Source organism: Diadema antillarum, unplaced genomic scaffold (assembly GCF_040938485.1).
Source record: "Diadema antillarum isolate AM-2024a unplaced genomic scaffold, OU_Dant_1.0 seq00001804_RagTag, whole genome shotgun sequence".
Taxonomy (NCBI): domain Eukaryota; kingdom Metazoa; phylum Echinodermata; class Echinoidea; order Diadematoida; family Diadematidae; genus Diadema; species Diadema antillarum.
The window spans coordinates 529,843-551,401 of NW_027272480.1; the positions used below are offsets into that span (position 1 = coordinate 529,843).

At 38.0% G+C, this 21,559-nt stretch overlaps 1 protein-coding gene across 1 annotated transcript in view; it reads left to right on the forward strand.

Moving 5' to 3' along the window:
* The window catches only part of LOC139712423 (rho GTPase-activating protein 18-like), a 200,525-nt gene that overhangs the window by 160,540 nt on the left and 18,426 nt on the right, over window positions 1-21,559 (forward strand). Inside the window, exons 8-13 of the mRNA XM_071624245.1 lie at window positions 9,184-9,255; window positions 12,214-12,382; window positions 13,322-13,413; window positions 17,562-17,639; window positions 20,457-20,616; window positions 21,466-21,548. Of these exons, the coding sequence (XP_071480346.1) occupies window positions 9,184-9,255; window positions 12,214-12,382; window positions 13,322-13,413; window positions 17,562-17,639; window positions 20,457-20,616; window positions 21,466-21,548 (654 nt within the window). The remainder of the gene's footprint in view (window positions 1-9,183; window positions 9,256-12,213; window positions 12,383-13,321; window positions 13,414-17,561; window positions 17,640-20,456; window positions 20,617-21,465; window positions 21,549-21,559) is intronic.

Below are 21,559 nucleotides of genomic sequence, written 5' to 3' on the forward strand. Positions count from 1 at the left end.
ACCATTTTCTTTTTCTATCTTTTCTTGTATTGACCTTGTGTGTGAATGTGGAGCAAGATTACTGTGAATTCATGTAATGTCTTTCATTCGAATATCCTCATTTTTGTTTTCGAAACAAGCTTGTTGATTTGTTTTTCCGGAGTCAAAACAAAACAAAACAAAACAAAACAGAATTATTTACATGTATATATTTAAAGGTTTATGTTGTTTTTGTTGTTTGAAAAAAAAACAGCTTTACAAGATTTCACATTCATACCACGGTTGCTGTCTCAGTCATTTCAAAATAAATTTTCATCAAATAAACTTTGAATTCCTCTTAGAATTACATGTGTTCTTTTATAACAGGCTACACATTATCTCAAAAAGTCATCATTAAAGGACAAGTTCACCTTCATTAAACATAAGGATTGAGAGAATGTAGCAATATTAGCAGAACACATCATTGAAAGTTTGAGGAAAATCGGACAATCCGTTCAAAAGTTATGAATTTCTGAAGTTTTAATGCAGTAACCACTGGATGAGAAGACTACTGCATTATATGAATAACTTAGATGTCACATGCGTACAACAATATAAGGAAAATACAACGAGAATTTCACAAAATTTCATCTTTTGAAAAAAGTACACACTCCCTTGACTCGTTACCGACATATGTTATGGGTAATATTATTCCCCCTGCCTTTAGAAAGAGGCAAGTCAAGTGCTCTTTTATTATGCGAAAAAAGTGAAAATATGTTGAATTTTCTTTACATTTTCTTTATACTGTTGTACGCATATGACTCACAAGCTGTAGTAGTCTCCTCATCCAGCGGTTCCAACACAAAAATTTTAAAAATTCATAACTTTTGCATCGATTGTCCAATTTTCCTCAAACTTTCACTGATGTGTTCTACTAATATTGCTGCATTCTCTCAATCCTTATGTTTATGAAGGTGAACTTGTCCTTTAAGAACGTTGGAAACCTGACGCCCCATCTAACCAACCACAACTGTGCTTTCCCTTTAAGTTTTCATACCTGCTCTGGTGCAAGTATGTGCTCTCTAAATATTTTCTAGTTATTGTTTTGATATGAGGAAAGGTTTGGGATATTGTAACAATTGATATATTTGGGTGTTTTTCTCTGCGTAAGTTTTCAAGCAGGAAATATTTTCTTCCCTTGCAAGTTCAGAGTGATTGTGATATGCCAGCTCTGTGACCTTGGAAGGGATTTCCGTCTACGCTACTGAGGAAACTAGTTTGTTTGTTTGTTTTCGACATACATTGTATGCATTGACCTCGGGTACATGAATGAAAGAAATGGAAGGAAAAGAGCATACTGTATACGCCATATATTTAGCGAGTCTAAATTTTTGAGAATCGGGACTTCCCGACGATTTCACGAGTGGTTAAATTTGCGATCGTGGAGTACAGGGGGGCATTTCATGAAGCGTTTTGTCAGATATTTCGTCTGACAAAATGTTAAAAGCTACTGAAATCCTTGCATCTGATTGGCTGAGAGCAAATTTGTCCGACAAGTTGTCGGACAAAAATGCTTCATGAAATGCCCCCCAGGACTGAATGGAGAAATGTATGTGTGGAAGTCACATTCGTGTTGAGATCAGAGTCAATATTTTTGCGTGTTTTTAATTTTGTGAATAGCACCTGACTCGTGAAATTCATGAAAATAAAACCTCGCGAAATATTAGCCGTATACAGTACTATACAGACTTCTGCAATGTACCAGAAATACAATGATTTCTAACAAGATGACATTGCAAAAAAAAGACGACAACATTGATTAAGAGTGCTGTGTTGACCCTCAATAAGAAAACAGAATGCAGGATGAGCCTTGCCAAGAATTGAATGGAGTAATTGAAGAATGATGAATGGAGTAATGAAAGAATGATGCATCCTACTCTCATCATCATAAAGTCATATTTTTGAAAGATTCAGTTATATTTTGATACTTTTAGTGTTAATTGTGCAATAATTTGTATGGATATACAAGTACACTGTACCAGCAAAAAAAGAAACACAAATCTGGGTTATCTCACACACATGCAATTGTGTATATCAGAGAGAGAGAGAGAAAGAGAGAGACATAAATAGTCCAGTCAATCTAGCGATTTTTAGGGGGTAACCCACCACTAATTGCAACAGTAGGAATTTTACTGCAGAGCAAGTCATTGAGGCCTCCTGAACACCATACTAAAAGTCCCAAAAAATCCAGCGGGGCAATTTAGTAAAATTTGCATAATATGCAAATTAGCACCTGAAATGAGAGGAAATTGACAGATCTCAGCTTCCCGTTATCCAATTTTAAAGATTTAAATGTATAAACTTATATTTTGTAGGTCAATGAACACGATAGATGCCTTTTCGAATTGGTCGTACAAAAATAATTTACATAAAATGCAAATTAGCGGTAACTGTAAGAGTACATTCATAACAACAGTACTCACGTTGGCACAATGCACGTTTTGCATATGGGGACGCGGGGTTGAGGGGGTAACTTTGGGCGCCTCCCAAGGGGCCGCTTTAAATGTGCATCACTTTTAACTATATAAGTATTGTAAAGCAATGTCTCCTGTATTGATTACATTGCATTTCTTGAAAACAAAAAATACCCTTGCTGTAAGGCACGATCGAATTTTGACAGTATGTACTTTTGGAACATATATATTCGCGTTATATGATATTATATGTTTTCTATATTGCCAAGAGGATAAAGGGCATTTCGGGGGCACACGCCACAGGGTCGCCCTTCAATAAGCACCCTTTTTATTGTGTAGATCTTGTAAAGCAAATCTTCTTCTATCATATTCATGACTTTTCATTGATATAAGAGTGTATTTGCTGTATTGCTGGACCTACATTTAAAACCATTCACACTAGAACAACTGCATTTGCGTTGCTAATATCCGTATCTTGTCATAAAGGGCGTGAGCGTAGGTGTAAATTCAGACACCTCCCCAGGGATTACCTTTGGATGTCCACCTTTTTGACAATGTAGTTATTTTAGAGCAATGTTTCCTCTACTAATTAGTTGCATTTTTTTGGGGAAACAAAAGTGCCTTTGCTATACGGCACGATGGAATTTCGAAAACATGTACGTTTGGAACATATATATATTCGCGTTATATGATATTATATGTTTTCTATTATTGCCGTGAGGGTGGAGTATTTTTGGCACATCCCACAGGGTTGCCGTTTGATGCGCACCCTCTTAAGTGTATAGATCTTGTAAAGTTAAGTTTCTTCTATCATTTTCATAACTTGTCATCGATGAAAATTGTATTTGATGTATTGCCGGAACTACTTTTACAACCATTCATGCTAGAACAACGGTATTTGCGTTGCTAATATCTGTGTTTTGTAATAAGGGGGCGTGAGCGTAGATGTGAATTTTGACACTTCCCAAGGGATTACTTTTGAATGTTCACCCTTTTGACAATATAGTTATTGTAGAGCAATGTCTCCTCTATTAATTAGTTGCATTTCTTGGAAACAAAGGTGCCTTTGCTATTCAGCACGATGGAATTTTGAAAACATGTACGTTTGGAACATATATATATTCGCGTTGTATGATATTATATGTTTTCTAAGTTGCCGTGAGGGTTGAATATTTTTGGCACATCCCACAGGGTTACCATTTAATGTGCATCCTCTTCACTGTATAGATCTGGTAAGGTTAAGCCTCTTCTATCATTTCCATAACTTTTCATTGATAAATAGTGTATTCGCTGTATTGCCGGGACTACTTTTAAAACCATCCACGCTAGAACAACGGTGTTTGCGTTGCTAATATCTGTGTTTTGTCTTAAGGGTGCGTGAGCGTAGGTGTAATATTGGACCATTCCCAAGGGATTGTCCTTTAATGTTCACCCTTTAGAGAATATGGATATCGTTAAGGGATGTCTCCTCTATTAACTACAATGTATTTTTGAAAACAAAAGTGCCCATGCTGCATGGCATGATCGAAGTTTGAAACATGTACGTTTGGAACATATAGTATATTCGCGTTAATGATATTCAATGTTTTCTATATTGCCGTGAGGGTGGGGTACTTTGGGGCACATCCCACAGGATTGGAATTTAATGTGCATCCTCTCACTGAATAGATATTGTGAAGCAATGCTTCTTCTATCATTTCCACGACATTCATCGATATAAAAGTGTGTAGCTGTATTGCCGGAACTACTTCTAAAACCATGTACCAAAGAACGTCAGTATTTGCGTTCATAGTATCCGTGTGTTGTAATTACGGGGCTTGAGAGGAGGTGTAATTTTGGACACTTCCCAAGGGATTGCTTTGAAATGTTCACCCTTTTGACAATAAAGTTAAGGTAGAGCAATTTTTTCTTCTTTCAATTATATTGCATTTCTTGAAAACAATAGGGCACTTGCTGTACAACCGTTGGAAAATTGGAACATATTCGTGCTAAATGATAGTGCATGTTTCCTATATTGCCCTGGGGGTTGGATGATTTGAACACATCCCACTCGGTGGCCTTTGAGTGTGCACCCCTTTCACTATATGAATATTGTAAAGCAGTGTCTCTACCATTTAAAAATCATGAAAAGTAAAGTGTTTTTATTTACAACCCGGCAAAACGACTTTCTACGTGCATGTACAACTGAATTTGCTTCGGCATATAATGCATGTTTTGTTAACCTGTTTTGGGACCACGAAGGTCAAGGTATGGGTGATTTGGGCACTTCTCAAGGGCTTGCGTTTGAATGTCCAACTTTTTGACAATATAGATATTGTAAAGCAACGTCTCCTGTATTACCTGAATTGCATTTTACGAAAATAAAAGAGTATGTGCTAGACAGGCGGAAGAACTTTTCAGAGGCATGTACCCATGGAACATTTTTTTCGCTGTTGTATATACTGCATGTTTTTCATTGCCTTTAGGATTTCACCTTTTCATCTTATAGATATTGTAGAACAATAATTCTTCTATAACTTCCACTGAAATTTAATGGAAATGAAACGAAAAGGACGTTATAGAGGGTTATAGAGGGTGTATTCACGTGTATATACTGTGTTTTGTACCGGGCTGTGAGGGTATAGGGATAAATTCGGGTACCTCCCTCCGAGTCGCTTTGACTCATGTGCACCACTTTTTAAAGATATACTTTCATAGAAATAGTCTTTGCTAGACGGCCAAACGACTTAAAAAAAAAAAAAAATCTTGTACGCTTAGAACAACGGAAATCGCGTTGGTTGATGCATGTTTTGCAAATGGCCGTGGGGATATGATCGATAGGGGTAACTTTGGTCACTACCCACAGAGTTTCCTTTGACTGTGCTATCTTCAATATCTCAAAACCCTCAAGGGTGCAAGAGCTGAATCATCCAGATTCGAATAAGCACCTCTCCAAATAGAGTTCATTAATTACAAAATTGGACAAGTTATAGATGTTGACAGTTGTTTATATTATTAAATTGATTCTACGTAATTAATGGATAAGCTATCATTATCTTTCTGATAACAAACTATTATTCGCTTAAAATTATTCATGCTAGGTTTCTAATGCTGAAAAGTTTGTTTTTGGTGAAGAGAAACTGAAATGTCACATTTGAACACTCTTGATATGCTCATATCGGGCACTTTGGTGCATTTGAATATTCCGTTGGCTCGGTACCCTTTGCATATTATGCAAATGAGGCCCAGATTATGTACATGGAATTGTTTGCATCGCACTAAGTGACATTGCAAACATATGTTTCAACACTTTCGGTGTTCCAATCTGAAACCTAGAGGCATAGTTTTCATGGAAACACTGTATTTTAATCATTATTGGAGCTAATTTGCATATTATGCAAATAAGGCCCAGAATATGTACATGGAAATGTTTGCATCGCACTAACTTACATTGCAAACATATGTTTCAACACTTTGGGTGTTCCAATCTGAAACCTAGAAGCATAGTTTTCATGGAAACACTGTATTTTTATCATTATTGGAGCTAATTTGCATATTATGCAAATGAGGCCCAGAATATGTACATAGACATGTTTGCATCGCACTAACTGACATTGAAAACATAAGTTTCAACACTTTCGGTGTTTCAATCTGAAACCTAGAAGCATAGTTTTCATGGAAACACTGTATTTTTATTATTATGGAGCTAATTTGCATATTATGCAAATTTAGCCACTTTACCCCATTGGATTTCTTGGGACTTTTAGTATGGTGTTTAGGAGCCCATAACAAGTTGCACTGCAGTGGAATTCATACTGTTGCAATTAGTGGTGGGTGAAACCCTATTTTGACTGGACTAAAAGGAATGATTCATGTGTCCAAATTTCTGCTCACAGAGCACTATGACTGTCTTGGTAATAACGAAGTAGACAAAATGCTCACACTGATTTTAATATGTGGAACAATGCTACAGAAGTAATACAGTGACCGTGGTGATAACATCACAGGTCTTGTTTTTCTTCATATTAGCCTACTGAAGGCCAGTCCTGAGTATACTTGGGCAGGTGTTTTATGGGAAATGCCTGTTATATAGCCAAATCAGCCAGTCCTCAAGGGGTTAAACATGAGCCATTGCCAAGTTGGGAGCTAAACATCTTTGTATCCACTTCTGTCCAGTTTAAAAATGTGGTCTGTGGTGTTGTGGAAAATTGTAGAAAAAATGATGGAATGATGTTGGAATCCAAGGGATTATAGCAACTAGGAATTAGTAGGAGTGGTCTCTGATTTGATTGGCATGTTTACTGTTTTGTTTGGTCTCTTGCCAACAAGGGAAGACCATTTATTTTGTACTAAAACCTTGATGGGTATCGGATGATCAGCATTACAATGGAAAAGAATAATGACACACTTTTTACATACTGCGAGGCATTTCGTCATTTATGGTTAGTTACGCAACATAAGCAGAGCACAGGAGAATATTTATTAGTGAATTTGAATGTAAATCAGTACGTGGAAAGTTGGGGATTTTTTTTTGTTTTAATCGGGGCGGGTTATGCAAGCAGTCAGCAGTACAAGGAAATGATCATTTCTTTCCACGATGCAAACCGACTGTTTGTTGGTACATGGCAGGCAACGTCCTTTCTAGCCTTGGCTGGAGGGTTAGCTTTTCTCTCACCCTCTCTACTGTTTCCTGTGCTAACTTCCTCTTCTATCTGGTGGTATATCATTGTCCAACGTTTTGCACGATCTCCACTACCCCTCCCCCCCCCCCCCCCCCACACGCAGTGGTTTTGGAATCGGGAACACGTTCTCTGGTAGTATCGCTACCCACTTGCCATACGAAGTCGGTATGTTGTCATGACGTCGTGAACAAAAGGCGTACGGCTCTGAGTCACACGGCACTTTGACTGTCGTCCTGGGCAGATCGAACTGCTGGGAGAATTGTTTCTCGCTGACTGAGATTAAAGCAGGTCTCTGATTACTGCTTTTCCTCCAGTACCTCCTGACTGTTTTATCCAGAATACAGCTTTCCTGACTATATCGCAGTGACTGTAACTCTGAAAGCGTGTGTAAGGGAACTTCATCATCAATACCTGTTGAGGCATGTCCCTGCTTTAAGATTTTTCCTGCTGCATATCAGTTTTCTTCCTTTTCCTTGAATCTGGCGCTCTGGGTTGCTGTGATTGTATTGAAGAATCTTTCGTTGGAGAAAATCCGCAGCCGATTGGAAACATTACATTGCCGAATCACCATCGGAGGTGTGACCAGTGTTTGAGATGACATCAGAGCAGCTGTTTAGAATCACTCGCCATCTCCAGTAACGAGGGGATCGGTCTGTCTGCTGTCACGGTTGCGGACTGATCATAACAGCAGCGCCATCTCTCAATTGGGGGGTTCTCCCGAGCGATGACAATACAGCCTGGGCTTAGTGACACTGTACCTGCTGTCGAAGACCCCAGCCAGTCACCCACAAGAACTAAAAACCCTGTGATCTCTAGCCGTCCCATCTGCAGCTTGGCTGAATCACACCAGGATCTCCCCATCTCGCAAGTTCCTTCCACACGAACTTCCCTGCTCCCCTCAGACCCCCGTCTTAGGATTTAAGGATCATACTTTTGGATTATTTTCATTTAGTTCCTTATTGCATTGGAATTACGTTGGATTAGTTTTGGAACTTTACTATTTGAGTTGCATCTTTTATGTTGTGGGAATGTGCATAGACCCACTTTCTCCATTTATATTCCATTCATGATTTGGAGTTTTGTTTGGTGGTGGGTGATTCCCAGCGTGCTTCTCATCATGGGCCTCTGTAGTTTCCTCTGCCAAAAAAGAACACCAAAAGTCCAGGTAACAATGATTGTGTTCATGGAAATCTTTGTTCTTGCACTTGGAAATGAATTGGATTATAGGAATATCAAAGAGCCTACATACATTGTACTATTTTTTTCTTTGTCTTAAATGTTCCAAGCAGTTTTAAAAAAAAGTGGTCTGATTGTTATTGCTGTTGTTCTGCCTTATTCATATTGACCCAGTGATAGTGATCGTAGGTGTGGAAGAGTATTAATTATGATCAATATAGCATTTGATGATTGCATTATTTTCAGTACAGAAATTATAACTCTAACCCACAACTCTTCTCTAGATTTGACTTTTATGCTCTCCATCTCTTTTCCCCCCTTTCCTTTCTCATTTCATTTCTCTTCCTGTATAATCTGACTCTTGATATGAAAGCAGACTGGATCATTTTTCTTTTGTTCACATAATCTACCAGTTTATATATATATATATATATATATATATATATATATATATATATATATATTTGTTGTTACTGTATGGAAATGTGCAATGTTCTTTCAATCTGAAGTTTATACGTGCAATAGTATGGATAGAGTTGATATAATTGATACAAATTTTTTTCTTCAGGACAGCTGTGTCCTATCAACACAACTGAGTAGGGGCTGTCAGCCTTTTCCATCATTATTGTATCATGCTAGTCGTAATACTGTATTTTAAAAAGACACTGAATAATCACAGATATGCAACACACAGAATCTGATTATCGCACACGGGTGCAGAGTAGCTACTGTTATTTGTCCAAATTCATGAAATTCTTCCGTCGAGATGTTTTCATTGTCGATGTAGGGCAATTTGTCAGTCAGTTGCAGTGTATTCGCTTCACCCAATTTTCTTTCACAAAATGACTGGCCCACCTAACAATTTTCATCTTGTTTTCTTCTCCCATTTTTCTCCAAAATTCATGATTCTGCAGGATCTTCATGGAATTGAAGATGGCATGATCAGACAGGACGACTTATTCAAGAACCTCGAAATAGAACTGCCAGTAAGTGTCGAATCTGTGAGGCAGCAGCGGTGGCCCGGTCATCTCTGTGATATGGCTTCTTGAAGGGAAAATCCAGTCAAATTATAAGTTAGTCTGATAAAAAAAAGAGTAAAATATTATGAGTTCAGTGGAAAATTTTTGATCGAAATCGGCTGAAAAATAAGGAAGTTGTGACATTTTGAAGTTTTGCTAATTTTTCAGGAAACAGTTCTTGAACCATCAATATGAATATGCAAATAGCAAAGTGAGCATGTCATCACCTCACAATCTGCCATATGGTTTGTACATAAATTGTGAAATTTCCCGTTTTTCATTCAAACGCAATTACGCCCGAGGCTCAAATCCTGGTACAGACTGTATACCTAACTGATCACTATTCTGAAATTATTCGACCAGGAATTACATCATGTTTCAGACTTCATTGACAGAAACTTTGAATTTTCATCATTTTCTTGTACACGATCAATGGAAAATTGTGAGGTTATGACATGGTTACGTAGCTCACTCATTAACATATTCATATCCACTGTACAAGAACTGTCTTGCAAAAAAGTAGCAAAAGTACAAAATGTCATAACTTCCTTATTTTTCATCCGATTTCAGTCAAATTTCTACCGTTGAACTTGTAAGATTTTATTCTTTTTTATCAGACTGACTTATATTTGGACTGGATTTCCCTTTTAATAGGGCAGAAACTTTTTATCCTGTGTGGGCAATATCACCCAAGTGTCATAAGTTTGATATCAAGATATATTATTTGCACTGAAACATGCACTACTCACCCAGACTCCTGTCCCTCTTCAAGTTCACACTGGCTATAGACTGTAAAATATGCAAATGAGCAATAGAGTGAAAGTTTGACTTCAATACATAATAGAAGTCAAAGGAAATCAATCAGGAACTTTCAAATATTTCCCAAATACAAATGTAAGATGATAACTGCTGATCTACGTTTAAACATAATACTTGTAATGTAGATAGATAAGCAGTTGCAATCTTACAAAAACATTTGTACAGATGGCTACAATTGATAACAATCTGTCATAGCAAATCTTAGCAATTCATTCCTGTGCTTGTATACATGGCCATGATATTAGTTTACATGTGAATACAAATGTAGATGGATTTCCTGTCATTGTAAATTATCATCAAAAAAGTCTTTCTTGCTTTAGATACATGAGCAAACCAAAGATGGAGTTTTGATAGTGGCACCTTTGCCTTTGAATATATGAAATTTGCGTTTACAATGTATGCGATCTACAAATATGTAGACCAATGTACAAAAGAGTACATACAGTATACATGTTGTACCTAGCGAAAACATGAGAAACTTGGCAGTTTTGCTTTGCGTCAGATTTCGATGAAAGTTGTGCTGTTTTATGATCAATTAAATGATTCACTTTCATGTAATGCAGTCAACTTGAACATGGTGGGGAATTTTTGCCGGAAGTCTTACGGCAGGTCCATTTCCTTATATGAATGAGGGGCTAATCTTCATCTTTAATGTGCCCCCACGCTAATTATCCTGCCGGAGTGATAGGAAGATGAGTCTCATCACGTATCGTCAACGGCGAGTCAACAGTTTCGGTCTCAGTCGGTGAAATATGGGGCATTATTAATAACAAGTGTGCAGGAAGAGTTTCTATTTTCAGAAAGTTCTCGTAGACAGCACCCATCATAGCACTTGTAGCGTTTCTTCTTTGCCTTGTCATGAATCAGTCTTACCCATGTCTTTTGTTGTTTCATTTCTGTGCTTGTGTATATACACTTGTATTTGCCAATCAAAAACATGAATAATTATGGGGATTGGCAGGTTTACAGATAAGTCAATTTTCTTGGTTTGCTTTTTTATTCATATGGACATTATTGTCGAGATGTATTCAAAATACAATGTAGGTCTAAAGATATATCAGGCTGGAGCTGGTTTGTGGTACAAATACTTGTTAGTAAAGGAGCGGATGAGGAAAACTGTCATTTTTGTATTAAAATGTCAGTCTACTAGATGTATTTGATGTGATGTTGTATATCAAGTATTAAAAAAAAAACAAGTGAATACAAGAAGAGGTGTAGAAACAAGCCTTGTAGTGCATGGGGATGGTAGAACTACATTTTGTAAAAACTATGTTTCAAGATCTACTGCTCAAGTGTGCATTTGTATTTCCACAAATCTACTGAAATTGGTCATAGGTGCAGTTTCTCTGAGATCACTAAAACTTGAGTAAGACACCCCTGAGAGGAGGGAACGGAAATGGTGTAATAATGAACTGAGATGCTTCAAGGGGAAATCCAGTTCAAATATAAGTTAGTCTGATAAGAAAGAGTAAAATATTACGAGTTCAATGGTAAAATTTTGATCGAAATCGGATGAAAAATAAGGAAGTTATGACATTTTGAAGTTTTGTTAATTTTTCAGGAAACATTTCTTGAACAGTCAATATGAATATGGAAATGGCAAAGTGAGCATGTCATACCCTCACAATTTGCCACATAGTTTATACATGAAATTTTGGAATTTCCAGTTTTTCATTCAAACGCAATTATGCCCAAGGCTCAAATCCTGATATATATAATTGATCACTATTCTGAAGTTATTCAACCAGAAATAACATCATACTTTAGACTTCAATGACAGAAACATTGAATTTCGTCATTTTTTGTACACGATCAATGGAAAATTGTGAGGTTATGACATGGTCAGCTCACTCATTTGCATATTTAAATCCACTGTACAAGAACTGTTTTGCAAAGTATGCAAAACTTCACAATTTCACAACTTCCCTAAATTTCATCCGATTTTGATCAAATTTTCTTTGTTGCACTCGTAAGATTTATTCTTTTATCAGCAGATGAATCTATAATTGGGGTGGAATTCCTCGTCAGGCCACCTTTACAGACAGTGTAGGACCACATGAATGAATTGAGATGATGAAATCATTGATGCCTTTTTCTTCCTTCCAGAACATCACAGTAGCCAAAGATGCCCAGGGAACAACGCCGGTGGACTTTCTCTCGGGCAAGGACGTGGACAAGGTGCGGAAAATCGCCCTCATAGAACTCACTGCCATGTTCGACAGGATAGGACTGAGCTTTGACCCCGTCCGGAAGGCAGCCAAGAGGAGAGTCAAAGGTGAGAGAGTTTTACTTCTTTTTTTTTTTTCTTTTTTTTTAAACATTTTAGGGTGGTTTTTAGGGGGTTTTTTTAAGGGGTGTTTTTTTTTATTACATTAAGGTTTTCGTGTGCACATACAATTGTACATGTACCTTTGATGTGATGTTGATCAGGACTTCTTTTAATTGTAGAGGTGATGTAAGTGGAGATTTTGCAGAAACTTTGTATATCAGTGAGTATCCTGTGGATCATGATCAGTGGTGGATCCAAAGGGGGGGGGGGGGGGGGGGGGTGGGGGTGGGTTGCTCAACCGGCGCATGCCCCCCCCCCCCTTTATTTTTCGTTAAAAACAAAAGAAATAAAAAGAAAAAAATCAAATGAAACCCGGAAGTGACACCAGAAATATTAGTCGCGCCCCCCTTTACAGAATTCCTGGATCCGCCCCTGATGATGATGATGATGATGATGATGATGATGATGATGATGATGATGATGATGATGATGATGATTGGGGGGGGGGGGGCATCTGTAATGATTGTGGTGATAATAATGATTATGAGGGTGATGATGTCGATTATGAGGGCGATGATGCTGATGAAAGTAATCATGATATGTTGATGACAAGAACAGTGAGGTGATGATGAAAAATATGGTGATTGCTGTAATGCTTCATTGCAATAATAATGTTAATCATGGTAACTGTGACAAAGAAAAGAAATATGAAGACAGGTGTTGTGATAATTGCTATCATATATCTTGGTGATGATAATAGTTGTGAAAGTCCTTTCCTTAGGAGGTGATAAATTTTGAAAGTGTCAGCCCCAGCAAGCAATAACTGGACTAGCTTGAAGGTGTAAGAAGCAAAGAGGGTAAATTTATACAATATTGGTGAATATCACACAGAAGTCTGAATGGTTCCTCAGTAATATTTTGTCTGTTTGTACATTTTTACATCAGAAAATGGCGTTTTCGGTGTACCCCTCAGAAATCTTGTTGCCAACGACAAGTTATGGAGCCCAGACACATCGTCCCCGCTTTTTCTACAAAAGGTAAGATGTTTGCATGGGATTCAGTAAAGAGGAGTATAATCTTGTGACGTGGACTGCATATTAGCTATGTGCTTCCCAGTCAAAATGGAAATAGATGTAATTATGCCAAGAGTATTGATGGCCTTCTTTTTTGCTCTCTCAAATTATTAAACTATGGGGAAGATTTATATTTGTGGTACTTCTCTGGGTGTTTTAACTTTTTTTGTGAGCAATAACTGCAGCTGCCAATACAGAGAAGGTGGACAAAACTAGTCTAGGAGTCTCTCTAAAATGTTTAGTAGTTACTCTACAGAACTCTTTTGCAAAACTTGTTGCCATGGTGATGGCCAAAGAGAGGTCAGAGGCAAATTTGTGCAGATATGTCCCTGGTGAACGCACATGTTGTAAGGGAGTGTCAAGCTCGTTGCCAAGGATACAGAAGCGTTTTGATATCATCCTGTCATGTTTTTGTCAGACATCGGTAAAGTGCACACGCTCCCCGCAACAAAATTGGAACAAGGCTAACTGATTGATATGGAAACCATGAATCTAGTTTTGCCAGAGAAATAATTTCCAGTGTGACGCTTGACCATGAGAGCGGGGTTGTCCGACACTCGCCCTGACTCGTGTCCTGACTCATGTGACGTGAAGAGTGCTGCAGCATGCTCTGTTTACGTTCATCCGCTTGAAGGACTCGCAGGTGGTTTTGCACTTGTCATGATGGTTGTTGTTGCGTATGACAGCCAAATCCTGCCATGTTCTGGCCTTGGTGTGAGCTGGCGAGTGTAAAAACTATGTATCTCTGTTTGTCTTTTAGTCTATTTATTTGTTATTCAACCCATTAAGTCCCATGGAAATTCTGTTACAGCACTGTTACAACTTGTACATCCAAATTGGCAACTCTAAATTTTGCTGTGTATCCTACAATACTCTATTTATTTGTTATTCAACCCATTATCTCCCATGGAAATTTTCTAGAAGCAGTGATTGTTAGTCCTTGCTACATCCAAATTGGCAACTCTAAATTTTGCTGTAGATATTACAGGAAAATTGAATAGAACAGATAGAATTCATTAAACCTACTCAAACTTAAAAAGAAAAGTAAATATAAGACTCTGTCTAATTCAGAAAGATACATGAACCTTCCTCTGCTATTTAAACATAAGCTGCCACTTTAAAGATCAGTTTTAAACTTAGCAATGTAGAGGATTTTGATAATCCTGCAACCAAAATAAAAGAAACTGTTTGTGAACAAAATTAACACTCAAATTAAATTGGAAGCTTTATTCTACCTGAGAAATGCTGAAATTGAGCTTCAAAAAATTGAAGCAGTGATGAAAAAGATGCAACCCAAATTGCAGAAATTTATTTTTTGAGGGGCTGTGATATATTGAGGGATCAGGCCACGAGAAAAATGACTAATCTATCCGAATAGTAATAGAGATGACAAATTGTATATGCACACAAGCTTCACTTTCCGTATTCATTTTTTTGAATGCAATATTGTCTGGGAAGATAGACGCATAGTGCAGGCATCAGGCTAGAATCAAAATGGTTGCCAAACATCCTGTTAGAGTTCCTCCTAGAAAAAAACAAAAACAAAATTGTGATGGAAACGTTATGTAACTGTTGGCGCTTTGACAAAAAATAGTCAAGGATGCTATTGTTTTGTTGTTGTTGTTGTTGGGGTTTTTTTTTACTGGAATGTTCTGCCGATATCTCAGCTACTAACTTGGCATGAAAGCAAGTTTAAGTGCCCCCCGATTAGCTGTCCATGTAAGCATGCTAAAATAATTTCTCAGGCGTGAGACCGGCTTGCAAGAATTTCCTGCAGTGTCTGATAGTCCGAAGAAACCTGACTACAATTGGCAGACGAGTGACAAAGGTTTTTATATCACTTTCCTTCTGGCAAACCGGTCTTCCAGCTAACATCTATCACATTTACTGTTGAAAGCTCTCGCCCAACACCTTTACAGAGTGTTTTGCAGGGTAGATACAGATTGCCACTCTGTGCAGATTCTGTATAAAGGTAGAGAGAGATTTTTTTCAACCAAGTTCACATGAGTCGTGATGTCATAGAAAGTCAAGTTTAGGCCGTTCAAGCCCAGTGCAGTCACGTACGACACTCTCGAGGATCAGGAGTTGAGTGTCATGCGAATGAAATGCGGAAGTCCGTCATTCAATGTGGAATGATTATTGATGTTCAGGGAGAGTTTGTTTTTTGGTTGGTCTTTTTTTTTTTCTGATGTCATTGTCATTGATTTTTTTTTTTTTTTGCCATTTGTTCTGGCTTTTTTTTTTCTTTCCAATGACAGTGTTTGGGAAAGAAAAGTTTTCACATTGTGTGAATTTGGATACTTGTTGAGTATTTCTTTTTTGTTTGATTTTTATACTCCCATGCAAGGTTGAATAGATTTCATCAGAAGGACACACAGAATTGAGCATTTTTTTTTTTTGTGTGTGTGTGTGTGCATATGTGGGAGTCACTAAAACTGATACAGTTTTGGAAGGTTCACAATGCATACATTACACCTCTGAGTTTGTTTATTTCTATTCTAAACTGTTATCACAATGGAGATAGTTTTACACGTATGAGCAAAAACAGAAAATAAGAAAATATATACACACTAATCTGTTGTGGTTATTTCTTGTGCTCTCAAGTCCATGAATCCAAACACACAATTTTTTTAAGATCATAAAAGTCGTGTCAAGTTCTTCACTTTCTGTTTCAGAGGTGGCATTTGTGCTGCAAAATTAATGCTGTGTACTGACTTTGAATCACGTAACTCAAGATTGACATTGAGATTGTGCTAACCTCAATGTAAAACAATGTCTAGATATGGTAGTGAATGTATAGGCCTACATGTAGCACGATTGTTTATTTCCTGAATATAGTTGGAAGAATTATATCTCATTTAAGTGCTGTAAGCAACTAAAATGTAGCCTTACATTCTAAACTTGACCACAAATTTGTGTTGACTCCCACTGTTGCATAATCATATAGGAAGCATGAAAAAAAAGCTGTATATACAGTATACATGTACGTACAACCTACATGTAGTAATGCAGCCTTAAGGTCATGCAGAACCTATTAATGCAAATTGCTCTGCTAAGCTTTGGAAAGTACCATACCTCAACATCATTGGTAAATTAGATTGGCCAAGTTTTGGGGGGATTTTTGGATGAGGGGCTTTTACAGCCCTGCCACAGAGGCATGTACATAGGGATTTGGAAATTTATTATATGAGAGTTTATTGGGGCAGGTGTGACGCAGGTATTTGTGTGAGAAGTCAGGGCCGTGTCAGTTGGCGACCACCAGAGGGGTCTCTTGTTGTTACCAGTAGAAACAACAGGAAGCAGCGAGGGTGACCGGCCCGAAAATCGACTGTGTGGAAGTGAAGAGACTGACATCGCGATGCACTTAACCTTAACCAAACAAAAGAAAGACAAAGAAAAGCAGAGCAGAGTACACACTCCGTGCTAAAATGGGATCAGCAGTGCATTCTTTTCGTGCCAATTACAGGTTTTTCATCGGGCATCATGGCTCAGCATTTCCTCCCCTTGCGTGCACAGTTATTCTCACGACATCTTCATCAAAGAGAATATCTAGATCAAGTGATATTGCACAGTGTTTCAGTGTCACGACTCAAGACTTCACATCATACGAGTTCACGAGTCCATTGATGACCAATGTTCCAACACTTTTAATTGTTGGGCCAACACACTTGCCTGTTCTACATTTGAGATACAGTATTTATCTTGTGTGAGATGGCTACAAAAAAGGGGAATTTTTCACACTGTGCTACCCCACTAGTCAAATAAAAATCATATGGTTCCTGACCTTTTCTTTTTGTCCTTTTGTTTTATTTCATTTACTTTTCTAACTTTAAAGAGAGCATCAACAAATAACGCAATCATTATGAGAGCTGTGAAATAGTGGTAGTTTTTGTTTTGTAATACAGACAGTACCATGTTCAAATACATTGTACTTACAAGTGTACATACTGGATTCTGTACTTGAACTTGCTGTGCAAAACCTGTTCCTATTAACCCATTTTCTCTTTAATTCTGAAATCCTCGTACTCTTTATACAATTCCACTCACATCTTGGTATTCTGTGGGTTAAATGTTCTCTTTGCCACTTCTTCCCCCCCCCCCCTCCTAATCAGTTAATAGGGTTCCTGGAAATGCACGGCTTACATGAAGAAGGCGTATTGCGGGTTCCAGGCTCTGCAGCAAGAATAAAGGTAAAAATATTATCCTTGTTCATGTCAAAATTTCACCAAGTTAAGGAACATTTTGATATTTGAAACAATCTAGATTTTATGAATCTTATCACTTGAAATTGACCCATTGTGTTTGAATATCCAATCACCTGTTTATTGAAGGTATCTAGCGACTGGCTTTGTTACCTTTTGTGTGTTTTCTGCTGTTGGAAAAAATATATATATATATATCACATGGAAAGCATACAATCTTTTAAAAAATTGAGTTCTTTTTCTTTTGGATGTAAGGTACAAGTGTACTGTAAAAATATCAGATTCATAAAATTGATGTGAGGCAACTTTAATGGGGCTTTTTATGGTGGTGGGTTAAGATTTGAGTCAGGATTCTATTGTACCTGCTTATGTGAGGAAGAAGAATTGTGCTCTAACAGTTCCAATGTCTGAGGTACCTTGTAAGCAGGAATGTAGCACGTAAAGGGTTATATGAGAAAATAGAAAGTGAAACTTGTCAGCTGCTGATAATGAGCTCGCATTATGAATGGTAATGAATGAATGAATGAACATTCACGCTCTGGGAAGGTGAGTTTCACTTAAACATGGATTGTGATTTGAACAATTGCGGTGTGTAATCCTCTTTAAGCAGTGCTCCCAGTTTCGTGTTATGTTTGTTTGCTTTTATAAGATTTATGTCCATGCAACACCATCTGCATAAAGCACTTATTTTATGTACATATTGTAAGAAAAAAAGTATGAAACACAGGAGTATGCAGTCATCGTTATTTCTAATCATGCTGTGATGAACTTTGGAAAGTTGACTGTGGGCTGTGAAGAGATCACTGTATAGACAGCAATGCGTAAACAACATTTCTTTGGAGCAAAGGGATGGTATTGAGTGAAACCAATTGTGGTTGGATTACAATGCATGCCTGTAAATCCTTTGTACTTTTCTGGGTGCATTTAGCTACACAGTGTACAGTTGACAATGTTCACAGTGAGTTTCATGATGCCAATTTATTCTGAAAATATGTATACGTGCAGTACAGACTTGCCCTTTCCACAAAAGCAAACCCAGCAATTAAAATAGCCAGTGTTTGCCCAGGGGGGCAGCAATTCCAGTTTTTTGCTGATTATGTTGTGGTGCGATTTGCGAAATACAGACGAGATAATAAGGGCTTGCATTGTGTTTGATAGTATTGCACCAGATATGTGGAGTTCCTGTTTTTGTGCTAGGTTGGGGGGGGGGGGAAGAGTTTGGGGTTGGAGAACAAGAGGAAGGCGAGAGTTCCGTACACAGTGTGCAAATCACTCTCTCAGGAAGCCACCGAAGCAATGATGGGCACGTAACAGGGAGAGAATAACAGCTTTAATGGAGCAAGCAACCCGACGGGATGACAATCACTTTCCAGTCCACCTGAAGTGTCTACGTTTCCCTCCATATTTAGGCATTCTGTTTTCTTTGAGCTTTTCCATGCTGTCATTTTGTGAGATTTTCTTTCTCTTTTTCCTAAAAAAATGAAAGAATTGGCATAGGTGCTGTATTTGAAGAGCTACTTTTTTTTCTGCCAGGATGGCTTGAAATTTTCTGTTTGGTCGCTGAGAAGTTCTTCCTGAAACCAGTGTCACAAAATAAAGCCTGAATAAAAATCTATAAGTGTGGAGGCTCACAAGTGTTAAATTGCCTAGCTACAGTGATTGTAACTACCACCATTATAGAGATAGGTTCGGCTGTCTCGTTTTTGTTTTGGAATGAACATTTTTTGTGATCCCATTTAAAAGTGCACTCCTGTGAGATGAAAAAAAAATGAAGATAGAGCTAGAAAAGGTGGCTGTGGTAAGAATGTTACCAAGATGTAGAATGCTACACACGGACAGACAGATATAGACACAGATACACACACACACAGACAGAGAAACGATATCCACGTGATGTTGATGACATCAAGAGCTATTGAGATGTCTTTGAGATACTCTGAGTCATTCTGGCAAAACCCGAAATAAACAGAGCCGTTTGTCGGAGGGGAGTGTCCTCGTAATGCCCATGTTTGTTATCAGTGCCATAATATTTATCGGGAGGAAATATGAGCAAATGTCCAGATTGGGGATGGCCAAAGAAAAAAGAAGAAAGAAATGAAACAAGAAAAGCAAAAGATTGCAGGCAGACGGCTACAGCGCAGACAATCCTCCCCAGCCGTGTTTTTGTCTCCCACCATATCTTGCGGTCCGCCGTCCTGGCTCTGTGCAGAGATGTCAAGGAAACCGTGATGTCTGACAGACATCGGTGTTTCCCTGTCACCGGGCGGTCATCCTTTTGTTTGTTTCCTCCATCTACTCATATCAGAGATTATTGAAGAGAACGTTTGACGGGAAGCCCCTGCAAAATCAGCAAAATAATGTCATTTGTCATGTCAAATGCCCTAAATGTTTATTAGATACACACACAGAAAAGGGGACACAAACCAGACAATCTGAACAATACAGATTTTCTCAAAGCCTCAGTGAAATGGACTTGCTTTCTAAATGTATGCAAATTTATTAAATTTTCCCCCTGAAATTTTCTAATAACTCTTTAGTGACCATCTTTATGCTAACTGTATATCTGTTTTAATCCTGCTTTATTAGTACCGGTAGTTATTTTAGGTACGGGGGTATGTATAATGCAAGTTTTGTTGTTGTTGTTGTTGTTTTTGACAGAAACTACATGAAACAACCTGTTACAGAGTTGTGCATGAAATTTCAGGGGACTGATAAACTGATCTGTTATAAATGTTTGAGAAATCCTGTAACTCCTCTGTAAATACATATAGAACAAATTGCCGTAATCTCTCTCTTTCCCTCCAGCAACTCAGCGAGCAGATTGAGCGGGACTTCTACGATGGCAAGTTCCGGTTCGACGACCTTCGGGTGAACGACGCTGTGGGGCTCTTGAAGCAGTTCCTGCGAGACATGCCCACGCCAATCCTCACCTGGGAATATGTCAATGCCTTCGCCATGGTGGAGAGTGAGTTTAAGAGATGGGGCAGTTGCCAAGTTACACACCTCTATGGAGTTGCCCCATAGCTCTGGTAGCGTAGTGAACCCAACATGATACAGAACATCTGGGACTGTGGGTTTACAGTTGTTTGTGAATGCAACTACCATGCAACAATTTGATGTATGAACTGGTCTTCAAAGAGAGAGATTTGTGAAAGTACAAGAAACAAAGAAACTGCAGTGGATCTGATTCTCTAATGAGCTGTATTACTGTCACTGCAAAAAAGTTGTGGCTTTTATTTTTGTACAGTGTAGGTGTGTACGAGACAGTCTTCCTTGAAGCTGGTTCTAAACAACCTATTCAGTGTATAGGTCTGACTGTCCCGAAGGACACTTCTGTATAGGCCTACAATGTATAGATATCTAGCTATGTTTTTTTTTTTTTTTTTTGTAACAGTCAACACAGGCATGGGTTTGATTTGATTTTATTGTTCCACATCTCAAACACAAATAACATGATACAATATCGATTGAACATAAGACTAGACATAGCGTCATATTAAAAGAATACAAGAAAAGATAATTTTGCAAACATGAAAAGTGGGGAACCTACTAAAATGCAGAGCTTGTAATGTATAAGTCCCTTGATGAAAATGTTGATCTTGTTAAACAAACAACCTGGTAACGAAAACTATGAAAGGAAGGAAAGGGAAGTAAAGGAAAATAGAGCAAAAAGAGCAAGAGAAACAAATAAAATGCATCAGAACATAACGAGATAGCCACCTGTAATATTCTTTTCTTTTACAAGATTCCTCTTCTTGACTCTTGAGTCGTGATTCTTGATTCTTGATAGTCGTATTCAATCCTTCCTTTGCAGAGATCCAAGACCAGAAGAAACAACTCCAGTGCCTCAACCTGCTCATCCTGGTACTACCAGACATCCACCGGGCGACGTTAAAGGTAAGAGTCAG